Source organism: Zonotrichia leucophrys, unplaced genomic scaffold (assembly GCF_028769735.1).
Source record: "Zonotrichia leucophrys gambelii isolate GWCS_2022_RI unplaced genomic scaffold, RI_Zleu_2.0 Scaffold_514_36105, whole genome shotgun sequence".
NCBI classification, from domain to species: domain Eukaryota; kingdom Metazoa; phylum Chordata; class Aves; order Passeriformes; family Passerellidae; genus Zonotrichia; species Zonotrichia leucophrys.
The window spans coordinates 5,511-19,010 of record NW_026992719.1 but is presented as its reverse complement, the minus strand read 5'-3'; the positions used below and the strand labels follow the sequence as shown (position 1 = coordinate 19,010).

Genomic DNA, 13,500 nt, shown 5'->3' with positions numbered 1-13,500 from the left:
TGGTGTCCCCCAGGGATCTGTGCTGGGCCCAGTCCTGTTTAATATCTTCACTGATGATCTGGGGGAGGGGATCGAGTCCACCATTCACAAATTGCAGATGGCACCAAGCTGGGTGTGAGTGTGGATCTGCTGGAGGGCAGGACAAGAAGACACAGCCTTAAGCTGCACCAGAGAAGGTTCAGGCTGGACAATAGGAAGAAGTTCTTCACAGAAAGGGTGAGGGGGAACTGGAATGGGCTGGCCAGGGGGGAGGTGGCAGAGTCACTGTCCCTCTCCAGTGGCACTTAGTGGCATGGTCGGGGTGACAAGGCAGTGTTAGGACATTGGTTGGACTTGATGATCCAAAAGGTTTTTTCCAGCCTATTTGATTCTGTCATTCTGTGATGAATGGGACACTCTGGGGCCATTGTGACACTGCAGGGCCTTGTGGAACTAACTGGACCATGGTGACACCGTGCAGCCCCATAAAACCAGGGGTCCATTGTTGTGCTCTGGGGCCAAACGGAACCAGGGAGTGCACTGTGACACTGTGAGTCCTCGTGGAACCACAGAGGCCATTGGGACACTGCAGGGCCTTGTGTAACCAAGGAGTTTCACTATTTTGGCACTGCAAAACCAAGGAGACCATTGGGAGACTCCAGGGCCGAGAGGAGCCAAGGGGCCATTGTGACACTCTGGGGCCTCATGGAACCAAAGGGACACTGTGACACTGCAGGATCCTGTGTAACAAAGGGGCCACTGTGACATGATGGGGCCTCAAGGAATCTAGAAGAACGTTGTGACACTGTGTGGGCTCATGGAAACAAGGAGTCCATTGCGATGCTGAGGGGACTTCTGGAACCACAGGGACCATGGTGACAGTGTGGGACATCATGTGACCATGGGGCCATTGTGACACCCGGGGCCCCGTGGAACCAAGGGGCCACTGTGACACTGTGGCACCAATGAGAACATTGTGACACGGTGAAGCCCCATGGAACCAAGGAGACCATTGTTGCTCTGCATGGCCTCATGAAACAAAGGAGACCAGTGTGACAGTGCAGGGCCTGGTGTAACAAGGAGGCCATTGTGACACTGAGGGGCCCCATGGAACCAAGGACATCTTTGCAGATGACACCAAGATGGGTGTGAGTGTTGATTCTGTGGGAGCATAGGAGGGCTCTGCACAGGGCCCTGGACAGGCTGGATCCAGGGCCCAAATCCAACAAGGTAAGGTTTAACCAGTCCAAGTGCCAGGTCCTGCACTTTGGCCACAACAACCCCTGCAGTGCTACAGGCTGGGGACAGAGTGGCTGGAGAGCAGCCAGGCCGAAAGGGATCTGGGGGCACTGATGGACAGCAGGCTGGATATGAGGCAGCAGTGTTTCCAGGTGGGCAAGAGGGCCAATGGCTCCTGGCCTGGATCAGGGAGGGTGTGGCCAGCAGGAGGAGAGCTGCTGTGCCAACACTGATCTGCCCCCAGCTCTGCACACAGACATTGCTGCTGCAGCTCCAGAGAAGGGAACACAAGGGAATCTCTGGAAAAAAAACTTGTCTGGGAGATCCTTTAGTTCCTTTAAAGCCACCAAGAGTGCAGCTCCTCATTGACACAGTCTCTGGCCACAGGGAAGTTGGAGAGAAACAAAATGAGAAATGGCAAAAAAAATGACATTTCTTTATGGACAATATGAAAAACTAATACAAAGGAAAAAAAGAATAAACCACAACCAAAGCAACAAGAAGTGTGAAAGATGTCTTTTAATAGAAGTGTTGGCAGAAATTGGCCAGCAGTTTAATGTTCCTGAAACTATCCACTCATCAGTCTCCACACTGCAGTCTTGAACTCCTGGTTCCTCAGGCTGTAGATGAGGGGGTTCAGGGCTGGAGGCACCACTGAGTACAGAATTGACAGGGCCAGATCCAGGGATGGGGAGGACATGGAGGGAGGCTTCAGATGTGCAAATGCTGCAGTGCTGATGAACAGGGAGACCACGGCCAGGTGAGGGAGGCAGGTGGAAAAGGCTTTGTGCCGTCCCTGCTCAGAGGGGATCCTCAGCACAGCCCTGAAGATCTGCACATAGGAGAAAACAATGAACACAAAACAGCTAAAACATAAACAGACACTAACTGCAATGAGCCCAAATTCCCTGAGATAGGATTTGTAGCAGGAAAGCTTGAGGATCTGTGGGATTTCACAGAAGAATTGGCCCAGGACATTGCCATGGCACAGGGGCAGGGAAAATGTATTGGCTGTGTGCAGAAGTGAATAGAGAAAGCCACTGGTCCAGGCAGCTGCTGCCATGTGGGCACAAGCTCTTCTGCCCAGGAGGGTCCTGTAGTGCAGGGGTTTGCAGATGGACACGTAGCGGTCGTAGCACATGACAGTCAGCAGGGAAAGCTCTGCTGAAATGAAGAACAGAAAGAAAAAGACCTGAGCAGCACATCCTTTGTAGGAGATGTTCCTGGTGTCCCAGAGGGAATTGTGCATGGCTTTGGGGACAGTGGTGCAGATGGAGCCCAGGTCGCTGAGGGCCAGGTTGAGCAGGAAGAAGAACATGGGCGTGTGCAGGTGGTGGCCGCAGGCTACGGCGCTGATGATGAGGCCGTTGCCCAGCAGGGCAGCCAGGGAGATGCCCAGCAAGAGGCAGAAGTGCAGGAGCTGCAGCTGCCGCGTGTCTGCCAATGCCAGCAGGAGGAAGTGCCTGATGGAGCTGCTGTTGGACATTTGCTCTGGCTGGGCATGGGGACCTGTTCATGGAGAAAGGACAGTGACAAGTCAGGAGAGGCTGCTTTGAGCCAAGCCTGGGCTATTCCCTGTAGACAGTCCCTACTGCTGGGACTCACTCACCCCCCTTCCTGCTCTGGGGGGAACCTTTGGCTGCAATCAGAGCACAATCACATTCCTGGGTCACCCTGGGATAAACCAGACCCTGCCCAGTGCAAAGGGATCCCTGAATTTCTCACCCTCTCTCAAGGTCTCTGGGCAAGGTCTCAGCACCCCCTTGTGCCAAGGACACTCACAGCTCCCTGGGCAAACCCAACAGCATTTCCTCAGCTCTGGCAGCTCTGCCCTTCCCTGTGGGACATTCAGGGAACTCCCAGAGGCTCTGGCACAGATTTGCACCCAGGAGGGCAGCTCAGAGCTTGGAAGGGCACAGCAAGGAGATCCCTGGCTGTGCCCATGATGGGATCTCAGGGAGGGAGCTCAGCTCATTCCCCTTTCCCATGGACTGCTTTGCCCACAGCCCCACGGGTTCCAGGGAAGCTTGGACATCCCATTCCCATGGACAGCCCTGCCTGGCAGGAATGCCAAGGGCAGAGCCAGACTCAGCAGCTGCAAATGCCAGAGCCTCCCTGAGAGCAGCAGATAACAGTGACAATATCAGGGCAGGGCAGAACCAAGAGAAGATGTTGTGGTGCTGTGCCTGAGAGGGCAGGGCAGAGACAGCCGGGCACTCAGGACAGTGTTCCCGTGCCCAGCTGTGCCTGGCACCTCCCACACACCAACAGTGCCCTCATCCTGCCCCCAGCACTGCTCTCTTCAGCCCCCTCTCCTTCCCTGAGCATCTCCCTGGGCCTGGACATTCCCTCCTGAGAGGAGCCTTGTCCCTGCCAGCGCTCACAGAGCCCATCCCAGTCTGTGTGCCCTGGCCAGGGCCTTACAGAAACCTGCCTGTGTGCAGGGCCCTGGCTGGGGCAGGCTCTGTGTGCAGCTGGGCAAGGGCAGCTCAGGAGAGCCCTGCTGGGCCCTGCAGAGGTGATGCTGCTGCTGTCCAGGGCTGAGGAGTGGCTGAGGGCCCTTTGGGAGGCTCCCAGCAGAGAGACTGGCCACCCAAAGTTGCAGTTCTGGAGTCTCTGTAAATGTTCAAACATTCCTTTGATGATCCTGTGTGTCCCTTTCAACTCAGAATGTTCTGTGATTCTGGGATTACAATTCCTGTTCTGCTTCTCTCATCCCTCTGCTGTCTGTAACCCAAAGAGGCCAAAAAAAACCAAAAAAACCCTTGCAACAGTGTTAGAACAGTAAAGTAACAATAGACATGTATTGGAAGCTTCCAGGTGTCCCAGTGGGGATGGGGCACACCCAGCTCCTGATTTCAACAATTTATTAATGTTGATTAATTGGGATATTTAACAGGAACATCCAAAAGGAGATTCAGTTTCCCTAGTTACACACCCCTGGGTCAACCCATTGGAGTAGGTCCAAAGGCTTCTTTGCCTTCATTTTTATAATGACTGCTCATATTCTGCTCATTCTCAAAACCCAAAATGCTCCTATACGTCCAGTTCCTAGAAGGCTATATAGTATTTCAGGACTATATAAAAGAATAGGACTATACAGCATTTTAGGAATATATTTAGACAGTCAGGTTATTAAGAGAAAGGTAGGGAAACATACCAGATTTAATTCAGGATTAAAGCTATATAAGAATATAATAGTGGTTTAATAGAGTTAAGAGGTTATTAGAGTTAAGTAAGGATTATAGTATTGTAACTATATGATAGTAATTTAGAGAGCTATGAATATATAAAATGTAAAAAATACAAAAATCTTTTTGTCATCACCCCAACGTTCCCATCCTTCTTCAAGTAGGAAATTGAAAACACTCTCAGGGAAGCTCCTGATCTTTCCAGACGTACCTTCTTTGGGAAGTGTCCTCCAGAGCTGTGCCCAGGCTGGTCTGGAGCTGGGAGCAGCCCTGCCCCACCCAGCCCCTCTCAGCAGCAGCCCCTGCCCTGCTCAGGGTGGCTCCTTCCCCCCACAGCTTCTCCCCAGCGCTGGGAGCAGCTCCCCGGGCCGGCTGAGAGCTGTCCCTGGCAGGCAGCAGAGTCCCAGCCCCAGCACAGCACCCTGGGCTGCAGGACCCTGCTCTGCAGGACAGCCCTTGGCACCCCTGGCTGCAGCCCCGGCTGTTCAGCCCTGCAGCAGAGCCTGGCAACAGGAGCTGCCTTGGGCTGTGCCTGGGCTGGGGCAGCAGGGAAAGCCAGCCCTGCCCTAGGGCCACAGCCCTGCCCTGGAGCAGCTCTGAGAGTCCTCCTGAAAGGTGCTAAAAGCTGTGGGATGTGCCAGCTCCAGGAGATCCCTGTAGGAACTGCAGCTTCTCTTCCCACAGCCAGGGAATGACTGCTTCAAACCTGGGCTGATTTCTGCTCTAGTGATCCCCGAGTGAGCTCTGCTCTGTGCTCCCAGCCCAGGCTGAGTTTAACCCCTCTGTGCTGTGCCCAGGGTGGCTGCAGGCAGTGCCCCAGCCCTGCTGGGCTGTGCACAGGAGCTGCTCCTGGGCAGAGCTGTCTCTCTGCAGCACTGCCCTTGCCAGAAGCTGCCTCTGTGCTGGGAGCCTCTCTGCAGGTTTTTCAAAGGACTTTGGGTTTGGCTTTTGCCTTGGGGTCTCTGAGTGGTTTGTCCAATCATGGCCTCCAATTATCTGCTGTAATTAGTCCCTGGAGAGGCTTTGTCAGTAACAACACTCAGTGGGGCTCATTAATACTTCAGGGTACTTCAGTTATTTTAAGGTACTTGGTGTTTTCCTTTTGATACAGACTCTGTGAGAGGTTTGTGCAATCATGGCCCCAATTATCTGCTTTAACGAGTCCCTTGAGAGCTTAGTACTGAAATTTAGTGGTGCTCATTAATACTTTGAGGTACTCAAGATTTTTAAAGTTATTTTAATGACTTAAGGATACTTTTAGGTATTTTTAAGGATTTTCCTTTCCACACTGAGTCTCTGAGAAGTTTTTGTGCCATCCTGGCCTCCAAATCTCTCCTCCAAAGAGTCCATGAGGAGCCTGTGTTGAGGATGGACCTCAGTATGACCCATTCATGCTTTGAGACACTTTGGGTGTTTCCTCTGACTTTTCCTCCTGGAAAGGTTTGTGCCATCTCCTCTCAGGCCATGAGGTTCCAGTGCTCAGGTCAAAATGCACCACAGGGCTCATTAGGATCAAGCAATTCCTGACAAACCATGGCTCTGCCTTGATTTCCCTCTGCTCTCATGCAGTTCATCAGGAAGGTTTCTGTTGGGAATTTAGCTGCTAGAAAATGGAAAAGTACAAAACCATGGCTAATTCCAAGTCCTGCACCTGCACAGATAGCAGTGTCCTTGGGCCTAGCTGTGGTATAATAACAAACAGTGAAAGAGACATGAGAAAAGAGAGATGTAACCCCTAAGGAATGAGGATGAGTTCATGGTATAGTTTAACCAATAGATTGCTTGGCTTACAGAATATTCATAAGCTTATTACTCGCTGTATAAGTGTCTGATGCTCTCTTCAATAAACGGAATTTTGCTTATCACTTATATTGAGTGTCTGAGTCTCCCCTCACCGACAAATGGCTCATCCCCGACAAAGGCCTCATTTTCTGCGACAATTGGCGCCCGGAACAGCGACCCTATGGACCCCTGCGAGCCACGGTCGGTGCAGTATTTGCGTGTCAGTCCCGATGCAGCCCGGGAGGCACAAAAAGCGGGCCCTGCCTTCAGGTGACCCCATATGGGAGTCCTGGATAAAGGCCAAAGGGCGAGCTGCGGTGCCCTGGCAACCTCACAGGAGAGTCCAGCTAACTGAATGCCATCGATATCCTGGAAAGGCTGCAGCGCGCTGAATGAATGACAGGTTAAGAGGTAATACAGGGAAAAGCGGCATATAATCAATTTTAAGTGCTTTTTAGAAAAGCGGGGACTATAGACTGTCGACTTGGGAAGAGAATTCCCGAAATTGCTGCATATAGACTTGCAAAAACGTGCGTTGTGGTTCTGGCACTGCAAGTATACGCACAGTGGGCCAGCGACCCAGCTGCGATGGCAGCAGCAGGCGCGGCTCGGGGCGCCTGCAGGGCTGTGCCACTCCGAACTCGGCATGGGCGCTGCGCCATGGGGAGCAGCCACGGCAGGCGGCTCGCCTGAGATGCTGCGCTGCAGCGGCGGTAACGGAGGCAGCCGCGGGGGAAGCGGAGCAGCCACGGGGGAGCGACCCGCGCCGCCTGAGGTTCAGCGCTGGGTGCGGCGCACACAGTGATTCAGGCTGCCTGTGAGTCTCGTGAAACCAGAAGCCCAGTGCAGGGGAGTCGCCCGCTCCGACACCAGCGGCGCAAGACCAGAGCCCTTTTCCAGCGCAAGCACTTCTCCCTCTGCCCCGCGGCCAGCGGGGGCCTTAGTTTCGACTTGGCAACCTAAACAAACTGTACCTTAACAGACTCCAAGCATAGCTGCGCGGCTCAGCCGGTGCCGCCATGGACAGTGTCTCCGGCGCACAAAACTCGGTGCGGCCGGCTGGCGCTCGGCGAGCAACAATACGAACAGCCACAGAGCCCGAGCGAGGCGGGCGGTGCCGTGCCCGCGGTGCGGTGCGGTGCGCACCGGCCAGGCTGGGTGCGCGGAACTCAGCGGCGGGCGGGCAGCCCGTGGCGGGGCCCGCCGTGCCCTGCTGGCCACCTGAAGCGGCGGCGGCGCAAAGGGGGCGCAGCGTGGTGGGGGGGAGCCCCGCCGTGGTGCCGCAACTCGTGCTGCCGAAATGCTGCGCTGCGTCCAGCAGCAGCTCCGTTAACCCACCGCACCACAGCGACACGAGCAGCGGCGGCCCGATCCCAGGGCCTTCCAAGCGCGACTACTTTCCCACCTCTGCCCCACGGCTGGGAAAAGCTTCAGTTTTAGACCTAATAGCCATAATAAATGTGACTCTTGTCAACAAAAGAAAAGATCCTTACTGCAATTAAGAAACCAGTGATAATAAATAAGCTACACTGAAGAGCATTTCTTTCAAGACGCTCCTCACCTAAATTAAAAAGATTTTTTGTTCTTCCTGGCAGAGACTGTGAAAGAGAAATCAGCGTGGTGAATGCATTGAGCCAGATTTCAGCCGATTTAGCTTAGCATCCACTATGCTGTCTTAAAATCACCTGTATTAACATAGACTTTAAACATCAGAAGCCCAGATAACTCAGTCGGTGGAACATCAAACTCTGAAATTGTATTTTGAAAAATTTAAAAATGTTAAAGATGTGTTAAAGCGATTGTAAAAGTAAGATGTAATAAGTGTGCTTTTTGTATTCTTTGGGCCTTGCTTGGATGTGGTAGATGTAAAAGCAAGCACTGAATTCAAAAGAATTTTTCCACAGCTATACCTTGAACAAACTCCTTATGTTTAGGTGCATTCAAGTGTAAAAACGCAGTAGCAAACACATGAAGAAAGTTGTTTTAGCTTAGTATTTTAGAGTCAGGCCTGTAAGTAAGTTATAGTAAATTCTATATTCTATTCAATTTCTATAGTAAGTTCTATCTGTTCTAAGTAGTTTAAGTTAAATTGTCTATTAAGTGCCATTAAATGTTAAATACTTTAAAGTGTTGTTAAGTTTATGTCATTTATGTTAAGTTAGGTTTAAGTGCTGTTCAGTTTAATTTCTTTACAGTTTAAGTGTTATTAAGTGATGTTAAGTTCTGTTAGGTTTAAATTATAATAAGTTTAAGTTATGTAGAATTTAAAGTCAGTTGAGTTCTCTTAAATTTAAGTGATTTTACATGTAAGTTCTGTTGATTTGAAAATCTGTTAAGTTTAACTTTTGTTAGGGTTAAGTTTTGTTCAGGTTAAGGTCTGTTAAACTTAAGTTCTGCTAAGTTAAAGTTCTGTTGAGTTTAATTTCTTTTAAGTTTAAGTAAAGATAGGTTAAAGTGATGTTAAATTTTGTTAAGTTTAAATATTTTAAGTATTTTAAGTCTAAATGCTATTAAGTTTAAGTGATGTTAGATAGATTTGTGCTTTTATGCTAGTGTCATGGTTTGGGCCTGGCAAAGAGCCAGTGCCCCCATGAGAATACCCTCTCCCTGGTGTCTGCTCTGAGATGTGACCAGGAATAAGCAAAGCAGGCTCCAGTTTGGAAATAAAGAAAACTTTATTATCTAAACTACAAGAAAATAGGAAAAAACTATAAGGGAAAAAATTGAAAACCTTACAAAACGCATTTTCCTCCTCCCCACCACCAAAATTTCCCAATCCGATACATTCCCCCAAATCACCAACTGCCCAGTCTGGCACCACCCTTTAGAATACTCAAACTTCAGTCCATGAAGAGGAGAGGAGTCCTTCTTGCACCATAGGCTTCCCCTGGAAACACGCTGAAACCTCGTGTGCTTCCATGTCACTCAGCACCGCCCGGAAAGTCCTTTTGCCATTTGTGACATCTTCCTTCCATGCCCAGTGCTCTCACCACTGTGCGTGGACCAGAGCTGCTTCTAGGGTTGTCTTTTAAGGATGCCTTGTCTCACTCCAAAAAGGCACAGTCTCTGCTTTGGGACATCTGTCCCCTCCATTTTTTCCCACCCCCTGGGGCCGAAGGGTCCCCACAATGAACTCTCCTGGTTCTGAGGCACTGCCTCCCCCTAAATGCAGTCTCTGTGTCACAGGAATAAAACTGGTTCAGTCTACGGCCACACAAGAAAAGTCCAGCCAAAAGGCCACTCCAATCATCTCTCCCCACTCAGCCAGTCTTCTCCACTTCCCTCGAGCCAGGTCCTTGTTATCTCATCTCTTATCTCTCTTCTTATTCAGCTCCGAGGAGGATCAGCATTTTTGCGAGGTCCCAGTCATGAAAGAAAGGGGTTAAAAAATTCTGTCTCTGCCTGTCCCAGAGCTCCGGCACTCCCACACTCGCTGCTGCTCCGGCCGGGCACCTTCTCGCTGCACTCCCCCCCTTCTCCTCCTTGGCCGGCTGCTATCACATTCCGTCGCCGGCTCTCCCTCTCTCTCTCTCCTGGGAGGGCTGGGGGGGATGGGGAGGGTGGCTGCGTGGCTGCCCGATGCCTCCTGGGGCTCCTCCACCCTTCCATCCTCAAGGGCCTCCTCACCCCCCATCTCTGTCCAGGCCCAGGCCTACCACATGGCTGCCCCTCCCCCGCCCAGCTGCTGCGCTGGACGAGGGAGGGCGATCCGACCTCTTTTCCTCGAAGCCCGAAGAGAGCCTCCCAAGGCCGAAGCTCTGGTTTCTAACCCCTGTGTGTTCTCGGAAGTGTGTCCAAACCCCACTGGCCACACCAGGTGCCAATATCAAAATCCGAGCACCCATTGGTTTGACAAAGCATCCCAGAATTCCCACTTCTTTCTGGTCAAACCACCACAGCTAGGCGTTTATTTTATGACTTGTGTGCAGGGTGTTGTCGTGAACATCAGAGAAACTCTAGTTAGAAGAGACAATCAGAAGCATTTGTGAGTAGAGCCATTCCTGTTTGAAGTATATCTGCTGTTTGAGAATGGAAAGCAAACTTACCAGACAATCAATGCAGATGAAACCTGTGCACATGTTGCTCCATTAGCTCATTTTTGTAGGTTTTATTGGCACACCTGAATTTTATTTGAACCTTGTAGCAGCGTAGAATCCTTTTTGTATCTGTCATATGGCATATCCTATAAATAGTGATAGCCTTTTCAGTTTGTCTCGCTGGCTTAGATCCCTTGTAAGAGAGAAACCTTGCTAGTTGAGAATACTGCTTGTAATGTAATAGTTGTTAGAATTGCCTATTCTTGTATTGCAAAGAGTGTGACACAGCCCATCAAACCTTGCTTGTGCAACAAGAAAACAGGGGAATTGTGGAGAAATGGCTACATGACAGAGGTCACGTAGACATTCACTTGTTAGCCGACCAGGAGCTGGGAAAGTACTGAACACAGCTAGTTTGAGTTTTTGCACCTGCAAGATAGCGTGTCCTTGGGCCTAGCTGGGTATGATAACAAGTGAACAGAGAGACGTGGGAAATAGATAATGTAGGCCCAAAGGAATGAGAAAGAGTTGTTGGTATAGTTTAACCAATAGATCGCTTGCTTACAGAATATTCATAAGCTTATTACTTGCTGTATAAGTGTCTGATGCTCTCTTCAATAAATGGAACTTGCTTGTCACTCATATTGAGTGTCCGAGTTTTTCGCTTACTGACAAATGGCTCATCCCCAACAAAGGCCTCATTCTGCAAAACCCATGTCCCCCAAGGCCAGAGCCTGGGCCAGGGCTCCTTCACCTTGGTACCAACGAGGCCTTGAGAGTGCTGAAAAAATCCCCGGCAAGGGATCAGCCAAAACCAGATTTAATATTAAGGGACAGCAGCACAAAATTCCTTGGCAAGAGTTACTCTGCTCCTGACTGGGCACTTCAGGCACACCAAGGAAACAAAGCAATAACAAAACCAAACCAAATCCAGGCAATCAAACCAGAAATGAACTGAGGACTGCTCCTGGGCTTGTGTGTGACACAAGGACAATGAGGCAAGGATAAAAGAATAAAGAGATAAAAGCTTAACAGAGCTCAAACCTAACAGGATTGAATTTATACCTTAACCTTAACTGATACCTTCAACTTCACAATTTAGCAAAAGAATAGATCTTAACAATATTTAACCTAACTTAAAACCTATGACCTGGCAATTTAACAGAGGAGTAACACTCAACAATGTTCAATTTAATTTATAACTTATAATAAATGTAACAACTTAGCAAAATAACAACTCTTAGCAGAATTTAACATAGCTTAGACCTTGGGATTTACCCTTACCTAAAGGCCTGACTGACTCAGCTACCCCAGGCTCTCAAACCCCTCAGAGAGCAGCATTTCTAACACATTTCCCCAGCACAGGCACTCCTGTGTGCACACAGACACAAAGAGTCAGTGCAAGGCACCTGTGAGCAATTCCCCTGAGGGCAGGCAATGCTCCCTGTGGATCCTTTGGCATCTCCCCAGCAAAGGGCAAAGGGTTGAGCCTGGAGGAGTGGGAGGATCGGCCCAGGCTCTGTCGTTGTTCAGGATCCCCGAGTGCAGCAAACGGGAGAGTTCCCGGCTGGGAGAGGCCCCACTCAGAGGGAGTCGCTGGCCCAGGAGACCTCCAAGGGCTCCTTTTGCAGGACTGTTGGCAGGGCCCCAAGAGAGGGGCTCCAGTCCCAGCAATGGTTCATCCTGGCCACACTTGGCACCAACAGCTTTCTTTGGCAGTGTGAGAACAGGGATGTTGTGCCACTGAGGGAACAAAGACAGTTCCCAGGGCTGCTGCTAAAGGAACCAGGAGCTGGTTGGGCAGCAGCAGTGGCTGGAGCAGACAGTGTTTGTGATGAGCTGCAGAGGAGCTGAGCCCAGGGGCTGTTGGCCAAGGCTGAGGCCCAAGGAGCATTTCTCAGCTGGCAGGGCAGCCTGAGAAGGGGAGGGGGGAATGCAGCAGCACAGGGCCCATGGAACCAAAGGACCATTGTGACACTGTGGGGCCCTGTGAGACCAAGGGACCAATGTGACACTGTGGGGCCTCATAGAATCATGGAGAGCACTGTGACATTGCTGGTCCTCATGCAACCAAGGGGACTGTACTGACACTGTGTGACTCCATGAAATGTAGGGATCATTGTCATACTGAGAGTGTCACACACACTCCATCAAACGGAGGATCCATTTGTGACACCATGGGGCCTCATGGAACTGTGGAGACCATTGTGACACTTTGGCGTGCCTTGGAACCAAGAGGCCATTGTGACACTGCAAGATTCAATAGAGCCAAAGGTCCATTGTGACATTGCAGGGCCTCATGGAATCATGGAGACACCATTAAGACACTTCACAGCCTCATAGAACCAAGGAGATCGTTGTGACATTAAAGGGCACCATGGAGTCATGGAGACCATTTTGACACTATGAGGATCCATGGAATAAGCAAAGCATTGTGACACTGTGAGGCCGTATGGAACCTGTGAGACCATTGTGACCCTAGGGGTACCCACAGAACAAAGAGGACCATTGTGATACTCTGGGGCCTTGTGAAACCAGGAGACTATTGTGACACTGCAGGGTTGCATGGAACCAAGGGGCCATGGTGACTGTGGAACTCCATTGAACCCAGGGTTCATTGTGACACTGCGGGGATGTGTGGAACCAAAGATCCAGTGTGACACTGAGTGGCCTCCTGTAATCAATGGTCCATTGTGACACTGTGGAGCCAATGGAGACCATTGTGACACTGCAAACCCCCAGGGTCCAAAGGTCCATTGTGACATTGCAGGGCTCATGGAACAGAGGAGTCACATGACATTGTGGGGCCTGTGGAACCATGGAGGCCATTGTGACACTGCAAGGCCTCATGGAATCATTGGGACCATTGTGAAACTGTGGGGCCTTATGGAACCTAGCGGCCATTGTGACATTGTGGGACCCCATCAAACCAACGGGTCCATTGTGTTACTGCTGGACCCCATGGAAACAAGTCACCATTTTGGCACTGTTGGACCTCATGGATCGAAGGCACCATTGTGACACTATGAGGCCCCACAAAACCAAGGGAACACAGAACAGATCTGGCTGGTTTGGCCTCCCAGGGTCCCCTACACTGGTCCAGCTGACCTTGGCATGTTGAGGGTCTCTCCTCATCTGCTGCTGAAGCACTGGGGCTCTGTGCTTTCCTTCCTATGGAAAAGATCTCTCCTTCTTCTCCGAGTACCCCTGGCCAGAATTGGGATTTCACCTCCAAATTTCCATATATCCAGGGATTGTTCGCATGGGAATAT

General features: G+C 50.7%; 1 protein-coding gene across 1 annotated transcript; it reads right to left on the bottom strand.

The window, feature by feature from the left end:
• Positions 1 to 1,786: 1,786 nt before the first annotated feature.
• On the bottom strand, positions 1,787 to 2,704 carry LOC135441784 (olfactory receptor 14J1-like). Its single transcript, XM_064701334.1, has one exon. The coding sequence runs from the start codon at positions 2,702 to 2,704 to the stop codon at positions 1,787 to 1,789; it is 918 nt and encodes a 305-aa protein (XP_064557404.1).
• Positions 2,705 to 13,500: the final 10,796 nt, after the last annotated feature.